The sequence below is a fragment of the Hetaerina americana genome, unplaced genomic scaffold, assembly GCF_022747635.1.
Source record: "Hetaerina americana unplaced genomic scaffold, ioHetAmer1.1.p SCAF_20, whole genome shotgun sequence".
NCBI classification, from domain to species: Eukaryota; Metazoa; Arthropoda; class Insecta; order Odonata; family Calopterygidae; genus Hetaerina; species Hetaerina americana.
Genome location: NW_027286764.1, coordinates 132,810 through 157,537, shown reverse-complemented (window position 1 = coordinate 157,537; position 24,728 = coordinate 132,810). Strand labels below are relative to the sequence as shown.

Sequence of the window (24,728 nt, the reverse complement as noted above, 5' to 3'; positions counted from 1 at the left end):
TCAGAAACGCACACAAAATACCTAAAGTACACGACTTCATTCGAGCGCAAGCTAAACGACTAGAGAGGTCCCTTCCACGAAACACAAAAAACATATGGGATTACTCCCTACATAGAAAACGCCGTCCGAGCTACAGACTGCCAAAAGAAATTCTATTTCGGTAGTAAAACCGAATTCTTTCCTATTACTTTTATTTCTCTTAAAAATGGAAAAAAAATGTTTTTGTTAGTGAAATTGAACAAGGATTCTGTTTTGTAAATATTCTGTGAATGCCTTGTCAAACTGTTGTATTGTTCATGTGTAGATTAAGAAAAAAAAGAAATATTAAAAAATATATATATATATATATATATATATATATATTAATACAAAAAAAAGACAAAAGATAAGAAAAAAAAAGATAATTTATATAAATATATAAACAAAAAAAAAGTATGCAAAACAGAGAAAAAAAAGAAAAAAGAGATTTTAGACCAGAATTAACAAGTTAATGTTTAGTTTTAAGACTTAGTTGTAGTAAAAAAAATATATAATCCGTCCTGTTGACGAGGAAAAGGGAAAAATGTTCCCGCCCATTAATATAAGGTAATTTAGTTCTTCTCAGTATAGTTCTTCTCCTTAGGTTACGGCCAATTGCCAACCCATTAGTGGTCTTTCTTTCAATTTCTCCTTCACTAACACTGGAAAGGTACACGTTCGCCATTTACACTTTCGTTCGCCATTGTTTTTCCTGTGCCAATTGCACGCACACTGTCGCTGAAGGGGTGGACATTGTCACACCGAAGCAGCGTTGTAACGAAGGGCAAATGCCCAGTCAATAGGGTTTCTGGTCTGGTCTGGTGGCAAACAGCATTCAGAAGCCCTGAAGACGATCACCGAGTCGGACATCGAAACGTCGGCCGCGATGGACGATATAACCCGGTGGAGGACCCGAGAGGAATTTACGCAGCTGATACGCCGGGAAAATACCAAATCTTCAATACATTCTTATTTTCATAGACACATAGTATAAATTCCCGGGCACTTTCCAACCGTTCCCGTACCTAACCGCACCTCTGTCGGAACATGAAAAGGATTGTCCAAGGCAGGAAGTCATGGGGACCCACGATCAGTGAAACCTGCGGAGAACTACCAATGTTGATATTTATGAGAGAAAAATCATCATTGGCAGAAACAGTAAATAAAGCTCAAAGATATTGGATGTATTTGTAGGTGCATGTGTATGATAGTTTGTGTGTTTGCATCTGCGTGGGGTGTAAGGGTTTTTTCATGAATGTGTACCATGTTTTGTTTGTGGACTGCATACATTTGTGGCTTTTGCATGTGGTTTTTTTCTTAATTACGGGTGGTGCCCTAACACCCCCGCCACACGCCCTTGCGGGGTATTGATTAGATGTAGATATAGAAATTTGATACTAAAAGGGGATCGAGATGGTGCGGGGGCTAACGTACTGGCTTCCCACCCTGAGGGCGCGGGTTCAAATCCCGGCGGTGTTGAATATTTTTCAGAGGTATCTCGATCCCTACTTGAGGTGATTTGTGGAGGGCACTTTGAGGGAGTACGCCGTCCGTCGGATGGGACGTTAAACTGCGGACCCCTTGGCGCCTTTCGTAAAGAGTAGGCTAATGCCGACGCCGGGTTTCTCTCCACCCTTCATCCTTTCCTGTCCATCCCCTATGGCGCAAATGACCTTAGCTGTCGGTCGCCTCCCCTCAAAACTACTTGATCCTAAAATACCGAGATGCGTCCACGCTTTTAAGACACGCATAAGTCAGTTGCCAATGGACGGAGGAAAATATATTTTTTATTTCTTGGTGCACTGCGAATAAAAGAAACTTTAACCATTGCTTTACTTTTTCACCATTTAGGTGCTGAAAATATATACACGCCAGCATTGGCGACCTTTCCGTGCCCTCGACTCCGCCCTCGCTCGTTCCCCGCCCCGATCCACCTTTCCCATTCTGCCGCTAGAGGAGGCGGCAGAAGCACGCGACCCCCCTCCCATTCTACCTTCCCCGCCACGGCGTCACGGATAGAAAATCCCCCTCGCGGCACGGCACGTAACGGCCTCCCTCCCCCTCCCAATGCCACCCCCCCGCGCCCCTCCGATGGAACGAAAGAAGGCCGGTTGTGAGAGCCAGTCGAAGCGAGTCACTCCACTCGCGAACATTTGCAGAGCCCCCTGTCGGCGGATAGGCCTTCCCCCTCTCCCACCAGCCGGAGAGGCCCACCGCATCGACGGGATACACCGACCGACACTAAAACGGCCTGCAGGAGAGAGGTGTTTTCCGAATCTGGAGTTGGGTTTTCAATTCTTCCAGAGTTGGATAGCAATCGCCAGCACACACGATTGGCGTGGCATCGCCGAGGGAAGCGCGACGGCCCCACTCTTGTGCGTCGCAATCTTCCTTCGCTGGATGATACGTGTGTGGACGCGGGGTGAGACACGCCGGGCTCTTCCGTGCCTCAACATCCGTCCGTCTCCTCTGCTGCTGCTGTTGTTGGGCGGAGGGGAGGGAGGGCGATTTCACAAGGCGCCGTCGAATCGTGTGTTGAGGTCGCGGCGGCGTCGGGCGACCGAGTGTGTGCCGTGGTTCCTTCTCGTTCGGCGGTGATCGTCGTCCGCGCTTGGCTTCCGGTGTGCGCCATTGCAGTGTTCTCGGAATCGGAGGAATTCGTGAGTGCGAGTGTTCTTCTAGTGCCGTGTGTATATGTGTGTGTGTGTCTGTGTTCGGGCGGAGGAAGTGTGCTTGGCTCTCTGTCCTTGAGGGCGTGCCATGTGGGAGTATGGAGCACCGCGAGAGCGTAGGTAGTGGGGACGCGGCGCCCGTAGACGCTGTCAAGGATGGGGTCGTCGACGACCATCGCCGGAGGGCCCTCTGCTCGACGCTCGTCGCCGGCCTGGGGTTCGTCTGCTTCGCGGTGGGCGCCACCGCCGTGGGATTGCCCCTCTGGGGCCACTTCAACAACCCAGAAGGTGAGAGGGGCCACACCGACCTCCATTCCTCCGTTTGCATTCCATTTCACACACTTTCGAGTAATACGTGATATTGTTGACTCGTTAATTCTCGGGGAGGTTACGATTTTTGCGGATAAACGTCGCTTTATATGCCTTGGTGGCGTTGAGTGCGTGAGATGTTTCGATCGCGGAAGAGTGCGTTGGCTCGACATGAACGCGAAGCCATTTCCTCATTTCTTTGTTCTTCCCCACGTACCAAATGAAAACTTTCTATCTGGTGGGTGAAGTTGTCCGATCTTCCGATATTACCTCGGGGACCATCTTGGCATACAAATCTCTCTATTGGATCTAAACCTTGAATGCGATGCACTTTGATTTACGGAATATTGCAACCTGATGGTAACATTCTGACTCGGGCGTCGATTGGAGTCGTGCATGTCTCTCGCTTCTTACACATTTTCATCGCACTGTGTCGTTTGACGGACGGCCAGTGTCGTTTCCTCTTCGTCAATCTCCTTTCAACCCTGCCGGGACATCTCGTGCCACGGAAACCCTTTCTATATGAAATTGCGTAAAAGTACCCATCGTCACCGGGTTCGACTTCTGGGGTTTAGCAAAAACATTGTATCGCCCATCGTTGCTTCATAGAACGTGGCATCGTGAATTCATGACGCGACCCCCGAACAGGGATCCACGCCGGAACCGATCCGCCAATATTTTAAACCGACGACACTAATAAATGTACAAACTATTATTCTAAACTTAACTGAAGGGAGAAATACAAGGGAAGGACGCTCACGAATTGTTTGACGTTTCGACGGCCAGGCCGCCATCTTCAGAATGCCGTTCTCTGTGGAAGAGGGGCGAGGAGGCTATGTGGGGGAGGCGGCGAAGGTTGACTGGGGCTTCAAAAAGATGAACTGCGGAAGATAAATGGAAGAATCGGAAGTGTTTAGATGGAAACATGAGTTGGGAAAGATACCTGGGTATTAAAGCATAAAAGTGGGAACTTATTAAGAAATGGAAATCGAAAGCCGCGTACGAAAAGACTCGGAATAGTTTTGACATTGAGCGTTGTTTTGTACGGCGCGGCAAACTTGGAATTGAAGGCTTGGGAATGTGGAGTTTGAAGGCTTTTGATGGGACGTATGTTGAAGGCAGTGAGCAGAAGCAAGTGGGAATGGGCAGGAATAGGATTGGGATGTTGGATGGAATGGAGTAAAGAAGTATGCAGAATTGAAGAGGGGCTGACATGTACTTAATACATCCGGCGATCCACCAAAATTTGTGGGTGGCAGGGAGTGCAAGCTACAACTGGTGAATATCTATCAAATAACGTGCAAATCTGTGTGCAACTTAATGCAAAACTGCATTTCTCAACCTTCAAATGTAGCAAAAATCTATCCATTAACGTGCACATTATAATTGGCGAGTAAAAAGGGAAATTCCACTACCGCATGGACATGCAGTAGTATAAAATGGTCTCCCCCTCGGACACGGGTTGGGAATGTGACCCAACCCTGAAGACGGCGGGATGGACCCCAACACAGCGGGAGAGACGAGGGTTGGAAGGTGAAAATTACAAACAAACAAAGCAGGGTAAGCTATACTGTATCGAGCATTGAACTATTTAATGGCGCTCTATTTTATGTCATGCTGGAAAGGTTTTGATCACAAAACACACGATAATATTAGTGAAAGTGGACGCATTTGAGTAGAACTTATTATTTTTTAGACGCTGAGGGTGGCAAGTGGAATTTTTGCTATCTGTAACCCTGAATTTGCTATCCCGTATTGTCCGTGGGAAGAAGGAGTCCTTGAGGCGGCTGGTTCTGGTATCCATTTCCCGAATTTTATGTGCATGATCAAAGCGACCAATGTACAGTTGGCTATATGTTGGAGTGCGAATAATTTTCCGAGGCCTCGGTGCTGAAACATGCGGTTCTGAATGTATTCAGTAAGTTCAATATAGCATGAATCGTCTTCTCTTCTAATAATTCCCAACTCCATAAGCATTTCAGTGACGCTTTGCGTTTTATCATAATAATGTTTTACAAAACGGGCTGCCCGGCATTGCACTTTCTCAATTTCCCGAATGAGCCCATTTTCACTCGGATCCCATACACTACATGCCTATTATAAATGAGGCCTTACAAGATCGTGGTAACAACGTTCATTGGCCTTGGAGTCACTCCAGCCAACGATGCGTCAAATAAATCGCATTTATTTTGGTTCAAATCGTTAACAAAAATGAAGAAAAGCAGCGGCCCGATTACACTTCCCTGAGGTACCCCCGAGGTCACTCGTACGCCGTCGGAACTAGCGCCATCGAGGACTACCCTCTGTTCCCGCTCTGAAAGAACCTCTTCTACCCACTTTATCGCGCCCTTGTTGATACCTGCCGACTTCATTATGAATAAGTTTACCATGGACAACCTTATCAAATGCCTTTTGAAACCCAAAAAGATCGCATCAAATTGTATACCACTTTCACCCGATAAAAAATAAGGCATGTGTAAACAATCCTAATTGGGCCACGCATGATCAGGTTTTCCTGGATCCGTTTTGATTGTCACTTAAAAAGTTAATGTGATCAAAGTGTCTCATTATTGAACTGACAATTATGTGCTCTAAGATTTTGCAACAGATAGAAGTGAGAGATAAAGGTCTGTAATTCCTGGGGCCTCCCTGTCACCTCTTAAAAATAGGCGTTATTTGCGCGGTTTTCCAAATCTTAGGTACTTTGCACTCTGTGAGAGATTTGTTAAATATAAATTCAAGGTACGGGGCAATATTAGGAGCTAAATGTTTTACCACCCTAGCTGGTATATTTTCGGAACCCGGAAATTTGTTGGATTTAATCTCATTAAGCAATTTGAGAATTCTTTGTTGGTCCGCTGCTATTTTTTTCCATGGGTTGAGTATGTGTTTCTTCTTGGAGATATGCGGTGGCAACATCGTTCGTAAAAACGCTTTGAAAGAATGAATATAGGATGTTGGCTTTACCCTCACTGACTGTATGAATTATATTGTTACAATCCCTTGAGCAAGCCACGGTTTGTTTACTCCCATTTACTTCCCTAACATATGACCAGAAAGCTTTAGGGTCAGTGTCCAAGTATTCGCAAAGTACTTTACGTTTAAAGTCTAGTAAGGCGCTACGTAATTGTGTTTTGGTTTCAATTTTAGAGGATCTATACTTGTCCCCTAATTGTTTAATGTCAGGAGATGGCGTGTTCACGCCTGCCCTCTTTACCCTAGAGTGTATCATTCTGTGCTTTCGAAGGGCTTGAATAATAATTGATCCACCCAAGTGGTGTGGAGGCATTATTATTCCTTTAGCTAATCGTTAATGTTAAGACCACCTACGACGAATTTAAGAACGTGAATCTTTGAAATACTCCAGAGGTAACGATCGCGGTCAAAGCAGAGGAAAGGATTCTTTAATTATAGCGGACCGTTATTTATCAGTTTTCAACACCACCATTATTGGTGGCCGACAGAGGACGGCGGTCATTTTTTGTCCATACGAAATGAAGAGGTCAGGGAAAGTTTCCCTTCTTCTGCCCTCGTCTCGAGGCGATGAACGGCCGAAAGTCGCGGCTAGGGATCGATTTGACGTCCATCGATTACCCTCGGGGTGCCCACCGACGATGAGGCGTCAGGGCGAAACATGGATCGCTTCGGTGAGTGCTCTCGGGGGAGGTTTCAACGAGCATTCGAGTGTTCCCCGTCAGTGTGGTGATCGGAAATTGCGACACAATTTCGCCTCAGATTAGGGATTGGGCAGAATCCAAGCGGAATGTTGCGCACAAGGGTAAAAGAATAAAAACATACTTTTGGACACATTTAAGTCCATTTCATGCTCAAATTTACGATGGGTTAAATACAATTATTATGAAATAACGGTCGGGAATCTAAGTTCTGAAGAACAAATAGTATCAAGGAAATGGTGGAGATATCTGGAATATATTGGAGGTGAATAGATGATTGCTGCGAATTAATTATCTATTCACCTCTAAGAAAAAAGTACCTGCCGGTGTAAGACTAGAAATTTACTCTGCAGTACAAGGTGCAAAAAATTAGGGTGAAGTGAATTCAGTCCAATAAGACTGAACTTTGCATGATACTGTGAATGATTGAATACTAACGTTATGTAACTGCATGCAAAAGTGTTGCGAGACATGGGAGCTGGAATTTAATTTGAATAAATGTTTCAAGAAATTTTTGGAGGAAAAGTACTTCACCAGAAAACACACTATGCAGGGTTTAGTGAAGTGTAGTACACATCTACTTAATACCCAGCAAGCCGCTGTAAGGGTGTGTTGGGGGGGGGGTTAGGACACCACCGGTAATTAAGAAAGACAAAAAAAAACGCATGCGAAAGCCACAAATTTATATCATCCGCAAAAAAAACATGGCATACACTCATGCAAGAACACATACACCCCACGGACATGCAAACACTCAAACCACCAACTAACATATACATGCACCTACAAATAGACCTAATATCCTGGCAATGTCTTCTTTTTTTCCCACGAATTCAATGTTTCCAATATTTCTATAAGGACTTCGGTTCCTTACTATTATGATTTCAACTTTTTCGAGGAAAGAATGAGTATTTGTATCCATCTCCCTTATTTTATCTTTGTTGGCTGTTCCACCGCCTCACGATACATTAGTAAGAGGATGCAACCGCACCCATTAAACTTCAGTCTTTTCCTCAGACCCAAAGAGGCTTCGGCCTATAACGGGTGTTTGCCCCATTTGGCAAATAAAAACCTTTTAAACTGAAACTGAAAAACACGACCATAGGTTCGATGCTGCGGATCATCAGGTGGCATACATTAAACATTTTTCAACTTATATAGCCTGGCTCCAAGAGGGGAGGAAGGTAGGGGGGATAAGGGAGAGGGGGTGGGTTTGAGTACTGGTGCAGCAGCCTATTGGTGGGCTAGCGGAGGGGGAGGGCATGTATTAGATGGCTTCCGGCTGAACAATGTGGCACTTAATGTTCATTAAATCGAGAACATAACGTATCCCACCACCGTTCTTTTTAAGTACAGCGAAAAAAATGGGGGACCCATCTATATAAAGTCTGCGGGGAAGGTTATAAAAAACTGGGATTTAATATACGAATTGTCGGCAGAAGAGACTCCAAGGTCAAAGAACGTTGTCACCGCGCTAGTGTAAAGACTCGTTTAGAATACGCATGTAGCTTATAGGATTCGAGGGAAAAAGGCTCCATTCGGGAAATTAAGAAGGTTTAAAGCCGGACAGCCAGTTTCGTTTAAAACTCCTACGATAAAACGAAAATGGTCACTTAAATGCGAATGGAGTTGAAGTGGGAATCAGTATTAAGAAGACGATTCAATGCTAGGTTGAAATTACAAAATAAATCAAATCCGCATGTTTAAGCACCAAGGTCTAGCAAATTATTCCCAGTCCAACGTACATCTCCATCTACTTAATACCCCGCAAGCCGCCGCAAGGGCGTGCGGCGGGGGGTGTTAGGGCACCACCTGTACTTAAGAAAGGAAAAAAACCGCATGCAAAAGCTACAATTGGTCGCTGGGATCATGCATATAAAATTCGGGAAATAGATGCCAGAACTTGCAGACTCAAGGACTCTTTCTTCCCACGGACAAATACGGGATAGCAACTGTAGGGTTAAATATGGCAAAAATTTCACTTGCCACCCTCAGCGTCTACATCTAGTCAATACCCCGCAAGCCGACGCAAGGGTGTGTGGCGGGGGGTGTGAGGGCACCACCCGTAATTAAGACAAAAACCACATGCAAAAGCCACAAATTTATAGAACCCACAAACAAAATATGGTATACATTCATAAAAGAACACTTTCAACCCCACATACATGGAAGCACACAAACTAGCAACTAACATACACATGCAAGTACACCTAATATCTTTGCAAAGTATAATTCTGTTCCGCTTTGTAGATTAAATGTTTTTAATATTTCTAAAATGACTTCGGTTTCTTACTATTTTGATTCCAGATTGTTCGGGCAAAGAATGAGTATTTGTTTCTATCTGTACTGGAATCTATCTTCCTAATCTTACCTTTGTGGACTGTTCCACCTTCAGTAGTGCCACATTTTCTCCCAAGGATCCCAAATGCTTGCGGCATGTGGCCTAACTAGAGCGAAATAACACCTCTCTTTTACTTTCTCATTACATTTCCTCAGCTCAAGTTCAAGGAAGCCGAGTTTCTTTGAAGCGGATCCGCATATTGTCCTGATATGTGCTTCCCAAGAAAGGCGTGGTGTTAGAACTACCCCCTAATATTTAACTTGATTTGCCGCATTCGTAGTTTATGTCCTGTTCCCCACTACCCTTCTTCCAAAATTTCAAAACTGCGCATTTGTCTATATTAAGCATTAATCCCCATTTCTTACCCCATTCCGAGATTGTGTCGAAGTCTCTAGAAAGTAACTCGCGATCTAGTAGGCTCCTTATTTCCCTGTATAGCACCATGTCGTCGACAAATAATCTGAGATTGCTACTAACGTGTGTGCTTAAGCAATTAATGTGTATTAGGAACAGAAGAGGCCCTATTACACTTCCCTGGGGGACGCCCGAAGTCACATCTCTATCCGTTGAGCACAACCCATCGATGGCTACTTTTTTTGCGATTTTACAAGAAGTCTCTAATCCAATTAATTATTTCCTCATTGATTCCACAGTATTTAAGTTTGTTTAACAGTTTATTGGGTGGGACTTAATCAAAGGCTTCTTTGAAATCTAGGAATACTGCATCGGCTTGTGTGTTGTTTTCTTCCGATCTAAGTATATCGTGAATGAAGAGACCAAGTTGTGTTTCGCAAGATCTGCTCTTCCTAAATCCATGCTGGTTGTGGCTTAGTATTTTCCTACTATCAAGAAATCTCATAATGTTAGTAACAATAATGAGTTCCAATATTTTACAAGAGATTGTTGTCAAAGAAATGGGTCGGTAGTTGGTTGGTTTATCCATATCGCCGCCTTTATAGATGGGAGTTATATGGGCTAGCTTCCAGTCGTCAGGCACTGAGCCTTCTTCTATCGATTCTAGAAAAACAATATGTCAAAATGGGGCAGTGTCTTCAGCTAATTCCTTTAATATTCTAGCATGTATTTCTTCCCGACCAGGTGCATTGCTTGCTTTGATACTACGGAGCAGATGTAGAATTCCCTGCTCGGTCAGTGTAATATTGCTTAAGTGTTCCCCGAAATTGGTCAAGGGAATAATTAATTCCGTATGCACTTTCACTAACCTCGTGGTTTGTTGTCAAAACCCCTTTTCCGCACGACCGCATTAGAATGCCATCAAACGATGTAGTGCTCTTAACAGTAATGCTCGCTCTGCCATTTCTGTTTTCAAGATTCCCCTTCCACTCTCGTCTCTCTGTCTGTGGGGGGGGGGGGGGCTCCTGCTCCATTAAGCATTGCGTCCCATTTTCTACCTGTGTCCTTGACGGAGGAGATCATTGTAAGTTACATGTCCATGTGGCAGAGGAATTTCAACTTCTTACTTTTCAATTTCTAACTTGCAAGTTATTGAATAAATTTCTTACTGCATCCTAAGGTGTAATTCCTTGTTGGATGATATTATATGTACTTGCATGCGCGTAAGTCGAAAAGGTTATTGGATGAATGTATGCGCTACTGTGGCTATAGGTTTGCATGGATTGGTTGATTTTTCTGGTGTTTTTGTTCTTTTTTACGGGTAGTGCCCCCCGCCACACGCCCTTGCGGTGGCTTGAGGGATTTTATATAGATGTAGTCATCACCAACACTTGGTTTTGGCACCAAAAAGGCGTAGGTATACATGGAAAACGCCAGATGACTCAGAAACGCATCCGTTAAATAATATTATGGTCAGACGACGATTCAGAAAGTGCGATCAATTTGCAAAGCTTCCCGGGATCGGATGCGGACTCTGACCACGATTGAGTTGTTATGAAATGCAATGTCCGTTTCAAAAAGATAAGGCAGCGGTGGCGATTAGTTAATGGATTTAAACGTATACACTGTAATGATTAGGAAGGAGTATCAGCAGACAGTAGAGAAAACCGTAGAGGATGGCAAAGAGCTGAGTAATATTGCATAAAAATGGTATGGACTGATTCGTAGTATCTGTGAGGAAGGAATCCGGCTGGAAGACTTGTGAGATCAGTTTTAGTTCCTATTCCGAAAAAGATAAAGGCTACATCATGTGAGGACTACAGGACCATAAGTTTGATTTCCCATGCAGGTAAAGTGGTTCTCAGGATCATCCACAAATGGATGCAGAGTAAGGCAAATGAGTACTCAGGGGATGATCAGTTTGGGTCCAGGAAGGGGAGAGCCACGCAGGATGCCATTGCAGTAATGAGATTATAATCGAGAGGAATATAGAACACAACCAAGAGGTATTTTCCTGTTTCGCAGATTTCGAAAAAGCGTTTGATAGAGGGAATTGGGAAAAACTAATGAGTATATTGCATAAAATAGGAATAGATTGGAGGGAAAGGAGGCTAATCCGCAACCTGTACATGTCTCAGACTGCTCAGGTGCGAGTGGGGAACGGGGAGTCCGGATGGGCAGTGGTAGGAAGGGGAAAATTGACCTACCAGCTCGACTGCATCTAGAGGCGACAGCAATTGAAGTAGATACTTCGCTCGGCTCTCTCACAGTGGGACCACTATATCTCCCCCCAAAACGACCTCTAGCCACACGGGACTTCGAAGTCATCTTCTCCGGGTCACGGCCGTCGCTTTTTCTCGGGGATCTAAATGCAAAGACTGTTGCATTGCATTTAATTGCACCGAACCCTCGGGGTGAAGCGCTGCTCACATGGACTCAGAACAACGGAGTACGCGTCGCGGGTCCACATGGGCCAAGGCATCAGCGCCACGGCAGGAGCGAAGACGTCTTAGATATTGCGCTGCACCGTAGGCTCACGAGTTCGCTTTCTCTCGTGGAGACACCGACGTTGGACAGCGACCACTACCCAGTCTGCGCCTATCTGGGATGCTGCCCAACGTTACTTCCCCCACGGCAGGTGCGATGCCTGGATACAACAGACTGGACAGGGTACAGGCAGATCCTGTCCGACATTTTACCGGAACAGCCGCCATCACTGACGTCACAAGCTATGCTGGACGAATATGCTTCTGTCATAACAGCTGGCGTGGACCAAGCATTACAGAACACCGTGCCAATAAAAGTGATGCGCCCTTCTGGACATCTGACGCTGCCGCATTCCATCCTTCGCCGCATCCGCGAAAGAAATCGGCTTCGACGGCGATTTCAAAGAACCAAATGTCCCGCGGATGGGGCACGGTTTAGAGGAAAACGAGCCGAAGTGAGACAGCTCATCGAGGACCACAGGCAGAAGACGTGGGAAAGGAAGGTTGCTTCCCTCCGAACCGAAGATGGGAGCATATGGAGAATGGCAGCTTCTCTTCGCCACAACATTCGGATCGACCCACCGATCGACTCACCTGGTGGCCATCTTATCACGGAAGAGGAAAAGGCTGAATTTGCAGCAAATATGCAGGAGGCCACTTTCACGTCGACTCCGGATCCACTGGTACCAGATGATCCTAGTGACTTTCCTGAAGAGGATGAAACAACGGAGGGGGACACCATGACGGTAACGAAGGTTACCGAAAACGACCTGAGAGCAGCCCTTGGACGACTACGCTCCAAGAAAGCACCAGGAGAGGACACCATCCCGAACGAGGCCCTTCGACAGATGCCTGTCTCGCTCGCAACTCACCTTATTACGCTCTTTACGGCCTGCTTCTCCATGGGACATTTTCCGGCCATCTAGAAATCGGCATAAGTCATTCTATTGCCGAAGCCGCCGAAGTCCGCTCGGAACGTAGAGAACTACCGCCCGATCGCCCTGCTAGCGACCCTGGGAAAGCTGCTTGAGAGGGTACTGCTGCCACATCTCCTGAGGCACATCGCGGCCTACTCAATCTTGCCGGCATTACAGTACGGTTTTCAAGAGGAACACTCCACCACACACCAGCTCGTCCGTCTTGTGGAACAGGTGACGGCCGGATTCAATCGGCGATGCTGCTCAACGGCGGCGTTCTTTGACATCAGGAAAGCCTTCGATCGGGTATGGCCGCTGGCCTCAGTCGAAAACTTGCAAAACAGCGGTTTCCAAATTGGCAGCGCCGCTTGCTAACATCATACCTGACAGGAAGGACTTTCCTTGTCGCCTGGGGACGCGCGCTGTCACAGCCGAAATAGGTTCACGCAGGCGTGCCGCAAGGATCGGTGCTCGGACCGATACCTTTTAATCTATATACGGCGGACCTCCCGGTAGACCATGGACGACATACCATGGTTGCCCTGTATGCTGATGACGCAGCAATAGTGACCACTTCGCGGAGAGCACACATGGCGGCAACATACCTGCAGCGAGCAGTAGACAAACTGCTGGAGTGGTACGCCCTGTGGCGAATCAGCGTCAACAACGCAAAGACGCAGACGATTCTTTTTTCACCTGGAGGACTGCGAGAACCAGGAGAAATCCTCGTGGGCACCGAGGAGGCGCCATGGAAGGAAGAGGTGACCTATCTAGACGTCGTACTGGATAAAAGACTGACATTCAAAAGTCACGCCCTCGCTGCCACCAGGAAGGCCAGAGGAAGACGACTGCAACTCTCGCCGCTGCTGCGTTCACCGTCCCTCTCTATCAAGACGAAGACGTATCTATACGTGGCGGCGATTCGCCCAATCTTGATGTACGCTTCACCGGCATGGAGTGGCAAAATGACTCCGACGGCCTTCCACCACTTGGAGGTGACGGAAAGAGGGGCACTCAACAGTGTACTTGGGCTTGGCTGGAACTATGCCGCAGAAATTCTCCACGCCTTAACTGAAACTGCGCCCATCGGAGATGTCATCAAGACTCGCGCGACGGCCTTTTATAAAGAACTTGAAGGCAAAAAAGAAGAGCACTTGCGGTCGATCGGCGGCTTAAAACCTGTCTCCTGGGAAAGGCACAAACGCCCAAGTGCAACAACGGGACGGGACGACGACCAACCACCATTGAAAAGGAAAAGGAGTTGATTGGATCTTCCTTCATCGACAGGCTAAGAAGCCGCAAACACAGCAGCTGAATGAATAAATCATCGGGCAGCTGAAAGCCAAGCGTCAAGAGGGAACGTTTTGGCAAAAAGAAGACGAGAAAAGCGGTCAGTTGGTTATCTGGCGGTGACTGGTAGGGCACGATGCTTCGGCTATGTTGCGCTTGTCGCGACAGCGTGTCCTATTGCTGACTCAACTTCGGACGAGGGCTCTGTCTAGGTTACGTTCGTCGTCAGCGCGTCCGCCCTGCCATACTCCCTTCCTTCCCGACGGACGAGGGCTCTGCCTAGGTTATGCGTGTCGTGACCGCGTCCGCCCTGCCATACTCCCTTCCTTCCCGACGGACGAGGGCTCTGCCTAGGTTATGCGTGTCGTGACCGCGTCCGCCCTGCCATACTCCCTTCCTTCCCGACGGACGAGGGCTCTGCCTAGGTTATGAGTATCGTGACCGCGTCCGCCCTGCCCTATGGCTTTCCCTAAAGGCCTCTCCAATCATGTTTGAAAAAATATTTAACACTTGCGTACAAAAACCGCTGGAGAGCATCGCAGAATTTTCAACCAGATTGCGCAATGTCGCCCATAGGCTACGCGAGTCATGGGGCGAGATTGATTCAGAAACAGCGAAGGAAATGATTGAAGGTAGACTTCTTGCGCAATTTTTAATTGGGCTGAGGGATGAGATCGGCAGGTTTGTGTTGGTTCGTAATCCAACGAACATGATTGAGGCAGAAGGGTTCGCAAGCGTTGAAGAAGCTAGTGTCAGAAATTACGCCGTCAACAGAGAAGTAAATTCACCACAACAGTCTCATGCGTGGTTGTGTCAATCGCCCCCTAGGTGGCCGCCGTTTCCAAATATAACGCCTTGGTCAGGGATGAACGCGAATACGCCAAATGTTGCGGTTTGGGAGTTTCCCGTGGAACAAATTAACGCCGTACAAGCTGTCGGGAGGGGTTCCCAAGTAAGTTCGGTTCCCCCGGTGCAAGGAGGGGCACCAAAGGATAATCACGGCGCACGCGTTTGCTTTCGCTGCGGTAAAACCGGTCACATTACTCGAGCGTGTAGACAGAGTGAGAGGGGAACGAGGCCGTCTTTGTGTTTTAACTGCGGTAATGAAAATCATTTCTCTAAAGATTGCCCGCACGTGATATGCGGCATCTGTCAAAGGACTGGCCATCTTCCCAAACGCTGCCCGAGGCGCAAAAATCCCTTCGTGGCGGGAAACGCCGATCACCCGACCGGGAGTCGGGACAGATTTAATTTTAGCGGTAACTCCAGAAGCGGGATGGACAATAGTAGTTAATATTTTCGGGAAAGATTACAATTTCCTAGGGGACACGGGAGCAGCCGTTACCGTCATTAACAGTAAAAAATTTCCTTTTGGCCAATTAAGGATTTCTGATTACATTTCTCGGGTGCGAAGCGCGTCAGGTCATCCCTTGCCAATCATTGGACAGAGTTGCGTGCCATTTTTGGTTGATGATAAATTATATCCCCATGACATTAAGTAGTGGATTTGGGGGAAACGAGCTATGGCGGTCTTCTAGGCCTTGATTTTATGGTTCGTTACGGGAAAAGTATATCGTTCAATAAACGGAAAATAAGAATGGGTGAGGGACACGAGACAGACCTAAAATCTAATAGCGTAACATCGCAGATGAACGAGCCCATAGGCGCCCATGAAATTGGAGTTTCGGAAGAGGTCAAGGCGTTTGATTCTTTCATTTATAGTATAATTAATGGCAATAATTCGGAAATGGCCACGTATGATTTAGCATCCCTTGAGAAAAAAACGATAAGCGACACTAAAAACCAAAGTGCCCTTCCGGCAGAGATAATGAAATGTAACTCGCGAATAAACGGTAGTATAGAGGGAAGTTGTTTTCAAGTAACGACGGAGGAATCGACAATGCAGGACGATGGGACTAAGGATAACGGATCTCTAAAGAAGGATTCACAGAAATTAGCAGAGGTGGCGAAGGCCGAAAGAGTCATAGGTGCCACCCGCGTCACAATCAAGCTGCACCGCTAGGGACGAAGTTATTGGCGATGTCTTCAAGGTTTCCACCGACTCCCGGTTTGGGATAAAGGAGTCGGGTGATGATTGTGTTTTTCCGCCAGTAACAGAGGATAGATTTGTTGCGCCCTTGTGCGATGGCAAAGTTCGCGAAATTCAGACTGGCGCTAGTAATGGGATTGGCCGATTGAGCGAAATTATGTTGGAGGAATCTATTAGAGTACCGCAGTTATCCATTGTGTTGTCTAAGGCAAAGAGTCAGATGGTTGAAGGCAAAGAAGTGCGAGTCGTTGAAAGCGAAAGAGATTTATTTATTCTGCCGAGCATTGCTTCGGTGTCACCTGAAGGCGCCGTCCCCATATCACTTTGTAACATTCGTAACAGCGAGAAAAAGTTAAAAAAGGGCTATGTAGTCGAGGTGGTGCCATTTGGGGAGGAAGTTCAGGCACCCTTCAGTAACTGGGTAGACGCTGAGGACGAAAACTTCTGGACGGACCCTTCCGCGATGAAAGACTTGTCGCGTGTCAATTTTAGTAAAGCCCCGCCCGAGGCGATGGAGCCTCATGAGGGGGAACATTTTCATGGTACAACCCGGGAGTCTTGTGAATAGGACCGGGACGATCCAAGGTTGGTGGCTTTCCCCAGAGGGAGGACTCCCGGAGGAAGGGCTACCTCTCACCCCCGCAGGACATCTCAATCAGCCAGAGGTTGTGGGATTGGTGAACCGGTACGAAGACCGCTGGTTCCGTTGCTGGAGGGATACAGCCATGCGGGAATTTGAGGAATCCTGGGCATCCACCTCGCACGGACTCTCCTCACAGGGATACAGACCGAACTCCATCGAGAACCCGATTAGTTCCCCAGTCTCTCCTCATTGTGATCCCTTACAGGGTGGACTCCCCTCAACGCTTGTAGAGGCCAAGGCTGTCCCTAAAGGACGGAAAAGATACAACAAGGCCAGACGATTTCTATATCGACGTCGCCGGGCCCTAAGAGGGCAAGCTTCCCAAGCCCTCACGCCGAAATAAGTGCTTCTGAGTTCGTATCTTGTGAATTAGGTTTAATTGTGTCTATGCTTAGGATTATTAAGTGTACCCTGTGCTAAGGGTACTGAAAAGTAACTCATTAGTGATCTTGCTATGTTTGCCGTTAAACCAGCATTGGACTAATGGTTGATTGTTAATACGAACAATTTAGGACTAGGAAGGAAAAACTTTCGGTGTAAAGAACTTCGGAGCCGTTTGGGATTCCAAAGAACGTGGTTATAAAATGTGAATTTTATGTGTTAATTTTAAGTAAACTGTGAATATTTTAAATTCCTTAGGCAAATACATCCGTATAAACAGAGGAATGTATAATATGTTTGGGTAGGGGTTGCATTTTTTGGCAGGTACAGGATGCGCGAGTCACAGATATCTCGAATAAGATTGCTAATTGGCCGGTGCTCAAGGATTGGTCACTGCTGTACTACAAACCGAAGAACGTCTCACTATGTAACAAATTAGTTTTGTCTCTCTCTCCCGGCATTCTTCCCAGCTACCCCATGAAGCCAGATGACTCAGCACTATGGTGATGCTAGCCGAGTATGGGGTGTTAACACCTTCATTCCTTGCTCCCGGTCTTCTAAAAAAGGCAATCCAGAGTGCGGAGCGAATGATTTCACCAGGCTTAGTCCTTACGGGTGTCTGAGGAAGTGATGTTTTACCCCTTTACAAGATGGCTCACGTTAAAATAGCGCGGCACTCTGGAAGGATTGCCATGCTCGTCATTTTACTCATGCAACAAAGGAGTCAGAAAAATACGATTTTTGAGGCTCACCCCTTTCCGGCCCCATCAGTAGATGGTGATCGAAATATTTAATTGGACCCAGATTCGCTTTACCTGGCGGTGAGTGATTCCAAAAGGCCATTTGTAAAAATATTGCTCAGAGTTGCGGTGTGCACATAATTACATATTTAGAGTGAGAAGCTTGGACGTTGGTATTACAGCATGAGGAAGGAGATTAATTTAAACGTAAATTGCCATTAAAAGTTTTTGAGAATGACACTACGTGGTCATGGGAGTTTTACCTTACCTCCCGGATGCTCAGATGATGATGCCCAGGCAATACCTGCCAGGAATAGTCAGCCGACACCAGAAAGATAATATTGTTAACATGGTGAATGTGTCTAATGGTCCACTATTCCCAAATTTGTATTGTGTCGTAAATAATTATTGTTTTTAAGGGAAAAACTGATTGTGAAAAACTTTTCCTTCTTCTCTTGCTGTTGAAAATTTTTGGGTAATGTTCAAGTGCTCTATTAATTTTTGTATTTTGTACTTTTAATTGGTGTATGTCATTTTCCTCGATGGTTAGACCCGTGATTCTACATGCTGCTGGGGTAATGTCGCAAGTATGCGACATGGTACTGCTTTCTAGGCTCCTCCGAATACCCCAAGCGATCGAAGACACAACGTTGCACGTATGCAACATAATATTCCTTCCCTGGCTCCTCCGAATCTCCCACGTGATCAAAGGCAATGTTACAAGAGTATTCCTCCCCCGACTCCTAAATTGGGTATAAAAGCCATGGTCGCGGGGCGAAAAGCGGTCAGTTGGTTATCTGGCGGTGACCGGTAGGGCACGATGCTTCGGCTAAGTTGCGCTTGTCGCGACAGCGTGTCCTATTGCTGACTCAACTTCGGACGAGGGCTCTGCCTAGGTTATGCGTGTCGTGACCGCGTCCACCCTGCCATACTCCCTTCCTTTCCGACGGACGAGAGCTCTGCCTAGGTTATGTGTTTCGTGACCGCGTCTACCCTGCCTTTACCCTTTCCCAGGTAATGTTCTGCCATTTCAATTGCCCGCACTCGCGTTGGTTTACCGAGGGTCATCCATAATTTGCTTATACCTGTGTAAATGGTGCATTATGACTATGTTGAATAATATACGAGGTATAGGTAAGAGTCGGTGTAGTTATTCTGACTTTCCCCGATACCCTTTGTGTCGCACCATAAAAACGCCCCTTGCGACAATATCTCGGAATGATGCAATAAATGAAGATTAACACTTAATATAGATAAATGCGCAGTTTGGCAATTTTGCAACAAAGGAAGCGAGGAACAGGATATAAACTACGAAATAGAGGGTTCAGTACTGACTACGGCCAATCAAGTTAAATATTTTGGGGTTGTTCTAACACCACACCTTTCATGGGAAGCACATATCAGGACAATATGCGGATCCGCTTCAAAGAAACTCGGCTTCCTTGAACTTGAGCTGAGGAAATGTAATGAGAAAGTAAAAGAGAGGTGTTATTTCGCTCTAGTTAGGCCACATGCCGCAAGCATTTGGGATCCTTGGGAGAAAATGTGGCACTACTGAAGGTGGAACAGTCCACAAAGGTAAGATTAGGAAGATAGATTCCAGTACAGATAGAAACAAATACTCATTCTTTGCCCGAACAATCTGGAATCAAAATAGTAAGAAACCGAAGTCATTTTAGAAATATTAAAAACATTTAATCTACAAAGCGGAACAGAATTATACTTTGCAAAGATATTAGGTGTACTTGCATGTGTATGTTAGTTGCTAGTTTGTGTGCTTCCATGTATGTGGGGTTGAAAGTGTTCTTTTATGAATGTATACCATATTTTGTTTGTGGGTTCTATAAATTTGTGGCTTTTGCATGTGGTTTTTGTCTTAATTACGGGTGGTGCCCTCACACCCCCCGCCACACACCCTTGCGTCGGCTTGCGGGGTATTGACTAGATGTAGACGCTGAGGGTGGCAAGTGAAATTTTTGCCATATTTAACCCTACAGTTGCTATCCCGTATTTGTCCGTGGGAAGAAAGAGTCCTTGAGTCTGCAAGTTCTGGCATCTATTTCCCGAATTTTATATGCATGATCCCAGCGACCAATTGTAGCTTTTGCATGCGGTTTTTTTCCTTTCTTAAGTACAGGTGGTGCCCTAACACCCCCCGCCGCACGCCCTTGCGGCGGCTTGCGGGGTATTAAGTAGATGGAGATGTACGTTGGACTGGGAATAATTTGCTAGACCTTGGTGCTTAAACATGCGGATTTGATTTATTTTGTAATTTCAACCTAGCATTGAATCGTCTTCTTAATACTGATTCCCACTTCAACTCCATTCGCATTTAAGTGACCATTTTCGTTTTATCGTAGGAGTTTTAAACGAAACTGGCTGTCCGGCTTTAAACCTTCTTAATTTCCCGAATGGAGCCTTTTTCCCTCGAATCCTATAAGCTACATGCGTATTCTAAACGAGTCTTTACAATAGCGCGGTGACAACGTTCTTTGACCTTGGAGTCTCTTCTGCCGACAATTCGTATATTAAATCCCAGTTTTTTATAACCTTCCCCGCAGACTTTATATAGATGGGTCCCCCATTTTTTTCGCTGTACTTAAAAAGAACGGTGGTGGGATACGTTATGTTCTCGATTTAATGAACATTAAGTGCCACATTGTTCAGCCGGAAGCCATCTAATACATGCCCTCCCCCTCCGCTAGCCCACCAATAGGCTGCTGCACCAGTACTCAAACCCACCCCCTCTCCCTTATCCCCCCTACCTTCCTCCCCTCTTGGAGCCAGGCTATATAAGTTGAAAAATGTTTAATGTATGCCACCTGATGATCCGCAGCATCGAACCTATGGTCGTGTTTTTCAGTTTCAGTTTAAAAGGTTTTTATTTGCCAAATGGGGCAAACACCCGTTATAGGCCGAAGCCTCTTTGGGTCTGAGGAAAAGACTGAAGTTTAATGGGTGCGGTTGCATCCTCTTACTAATGTATCGTGAGGCGGTGGAACAGCCAACAAAGATAAAATAAGGGAGATGGATACAAATACTCATTCTTTCCTCGAAAAAGTTGAAATCATAATAGTAAGGAACCGAAGTCCTTATAGAAATATTGGAAACATTGAATTCGTGGGAAAAAAAGAAGACATTGCCAGGACATTAGGTCTATTTGTAGGTGCATGTATATGTTAGTTGGTGGTTTGAGTGTTTGCATGTCCGTGGGGTGTATGTGTTCTTGCATGAGTGTATGCCATGTTTTTTTTGCGGATGATATAAATTTGTGGCTTTCGCATGCGTTTTTTTTTGTCTTTCTTAATTACCGGTGGTGTCCTAACCCCCCCCCCCCAACACACCCTTACAGCGGCTTGCTGGGTATTAAGTAGATGTGTACTACACTTCACTAAACCCTGCATAGTGTGTTTTCTGGTGAAGTACTTTTCCTCCAAAAATTTCTTGAAACATTTATTCAAATTAAATTCCAGCTCCCATGTCTCGCAACACTTTTGCATGCAGTTACATAACGTTAGTATTCAATCATTCACAGTATCATGCAAAGTTCAGTCTTATTGGACTGAATTCACTTCACCCTAATTTTTTGCACCTTGTACTGCAGAGTAAATTTCTAGTCTTACACCGGCAGGTACTTTTTTCTTAGAGGTGAATAGATAATTAATTCGCAGCAATCATCTATTCACCTCCAATATATTCCAGATATCTCCACCATTTCCTTGATACTATTTGTTCTTCAGAACTTAGATTCCCGACCGTTATTTCATAATAATTGTATTTAACCCATCGTAAATTTGAGCATGAAATGGACTTAAATGTGTCCAAAAGTATGTTTTTATTCTTTTACCCTTGTGCGCAACATTCCGCTTGGATTCTGCCCAATCCCTAATCTGAGGCGAAATTGTGTCGCAATTTCCGATCACCACACTGACGGGGAACACTCGAATGCTCGTTGAAACCTCCCCCGAGAGCACTCACCGAAGCGATCCATGTTTCGCCCTGACGCCTCATCGTCGGTGGGCACCCCGAGGGTAATCGATGGACGTCAAATCGATCCCTAGCCGCGACTTTCGGCCGTTCATCGCCTCGAGACGAGGGCAGAAGAAGGGAAACTTTCCCTGACCTCTTCATTTCGTATGGACAAAAAATGACCGCCGTCCTCTGTCGGCCACCAATAATGGTGGTGTTGAAAACTGATAAATAACGGTCCGCTATAATTAAAGAATCCTTTCCTCTGCTTTGACCGCGATCGTTACCTCTGGAGTATTTCAAAGATTCACGTTCTTAAATTCGTCGTAGGTGGTCTTAACATTAACGATTAGCTAAAGGAATAATAATGCCTCCACACCACTTGGGTGGATCAATTATTATTCAAGCCCTTCGAAAGCACAGAATGATACACTCTAGGGTAAAGAGGGCAGGCGTGAACACGCCATCTCCTGACATTAAACAATTAGGGGACAAGTATAGATCCTCTAAAATTGAAACCAAAACACAATTACGTAGCGCCTTACTAGACTTTAAACGTAAAGTACTTTGCGAATACTTGGACACTGACCCTAAAGCTTTCTGGTCATATGTTAGGGAAGTAAATGGGAGTAAACAAACCGTGGCTTGCTCAAGGGATTGTAACAATATAATTCATACAGTCAGTGAGGGTAAAGCCAACATCCTATATTCATTCTTTCAAAGCGTTTTTACGAACGATGTTGCCACCGCATATCTCCAAGAAGAAACACATACTCAACCCATGGAAAAAAATAGCAGCGGACCAACAAAGAATTCTCAAATTGCTTAATGAGATTAAACCCAACAAATTTCCGGGTTCCGAAAATATACCAGCTAGGGTGGTAAAACATTTAGCTCCTAATATTGCCCCGTACCTTGAATTTATATTTAACAAATCTCTCACAGAGTGCAAAGTACCTAAGATTTGGAAAACCGCGCAAATAACGCCTATTTTTAAGAGGTGACAGGGAGGCCCCAGGAATTACAGACCTTTATCTCTCACTTCTATCTGTTGCAAAATCTTAGAGCACATAATTGTCAGTTCAATAATGAGACACTTTGATCACATTAACTTTTTAAGTGACAATCAAAACGGATCCAGGAAAACCTGATCATGCGTGGCCCAATTAGGATTGTTTACACATGCCTTATTTTTTATCGGGTGAAAGTGGTATACAATTTGATGCGATCTTTTTGGGTTTCAAAAGGCATTTGATAAGGTTGTCCATGGTAAACTTATTCATAATGAAGTCGGCAGGTATCAACAAGGGCGCGATAAAGTGGGTAGAAGAGGTTCTTTCAGAGCGGGAACAGAGGGTAGTCCTCGATGGCGCTAGTTCCGACGGCGTACGAGTGACCTCGGGGGTACCTCAGGGAAGTGTAATCGGGCCGCTGCTTTTCTTCATTTTTGTTAACGATTTGAACCGCACAGTGAAAGGTAAGACAAGGATATTCGCAAATAACGCGGTGACCTAGCAAGACGTGATACAGTAAAATACCTAGGGGTTAGAATCACTTAAGACTTAACTTGTGGGGTTCAAATACATAAAATATGCGGGCAAGCAAAAAGGTCGGTGTTGTTGGATGTCTCAGATGATTTGCCTCGGAAAAAGGAAAAGGGCGGCAGATTATTTTAGGAAACAAAAGAGAGATGGATTTCACTGTGGTGCAACCTTTTGTTAGACAAATGGAAGCACAGTGTTACGTGAAAAAAGGCAACGGCCCAAAGATGTCGGCAGAAGCGGCATCAAGGATCGCAGCGATCGGTTCCCTTTGCGCCGGGTGAAGGTTCACCAGGAGAAGAGTCAGGAGATCATCCTTGGCCTCGAACTCATCCCGGTTAACTACAGCCGGCGCGTCAGGATCTTCCCCGGGGTCAGAGGAAGTCTGGGGTAATGCAGGGGACAGGACGATGGGGGCCGTCGTTGGGAGTACGTCGGCTCCTATGGTCGTTGGGGGCAGCGGTGAACCCCGACATGGTGTCCTCCGCAGTTGGCGCAGCGAAGGGCCTCGATGGAGCATTCTGCTGCCCCGTGCGCGCCTCCGCAGCGCGAACACTTCCGAGGGGCCCTGCATTCCCCCGCCATGTGGGAGAATCCTTGGCACCGGCGGCACTGTAGTGGTTGGGGTGCGGGTGGACGGGAAGGCTCCACGGCGTATGTCTTGCCGTCACTCCTTAGGCCCTCCCGGAGAAGTTCGGCTGCAGTCTCCTCACAGTCCGGCACCAGGCGGAGGATGGTGGTTTGCTTCTGGGTGGCCCTATATTTAATTCGCCAAATTTTATGGTATTTGGCTGCATTTTCCTTAAGGACCTCCTCTATTTCAGCCAAGGGAGTGACCAGGTCCACTCCCTTGATCACCACCGAGTATGTCGCCTTTTTGCGGGCGCGTCGTTCGGTGGGGGGAACAGGTTTCTTAATCTTTATGTTCACATGGCCCCCAAGTCGTGCCTCCAGAGCCCGTTTTCCCTTTCCCTCGAAGACATTCGTCTCCGATGAAGGGAGGAAGGGATCAGTATTTTCGCGCACCGCTGATCGGTAGAAACTGACAGCGCTGCGCGGGATAGGTATACGCTGAGCGAGCACAGCAACGTATAAAACGGACGCTGCGTCGTTCTGGCGGGAAGCATCGAGATGAATACAGTGGTGTCGCTACGACACGGTGTTCTAGGGGTATGAGTTTGGGTTGGGGGTGGAGCGGAAGCTGAGGGCAATTCTCCGAGTCCCGGGACCGGCGACACGACTCTTGGTTTACTCGTTTTCCTGCCTTTGCGTAGCCATTCGACGCCTTCGAATTCGTTGTCTCTTTCCCTGTCCACGGACGATGAGCGCGTGTGAAGTATTAA

General features: G+C 46.2%; 1 protein-coding gene across 1 annotated transcript in view; it reads left to right on the top strand.

Annotated features, from left to right (window-relative positions):
- The first annotated feature begins 2,169 nt into the window (after window positions 1-2,169).
- LOC139688537 (uncharacterized) overlaps window positions 2,170-24,728 on the top strand; it is a 101,662-nt gene continuing 79,103 nt past the window's right edge. The window contains exon 1 of the mRNA XM_071586069.1: window positions 2,170-2,978. Coding sequence (XP_071442170.1) covers window positions 2,789-2,978 — 190 coding nt within the window. The 5' untranslated portion in view covers window positions 2,170-2,788. The remainder of the gene's footprint in view (window positions 2,979-24,728) is intronic.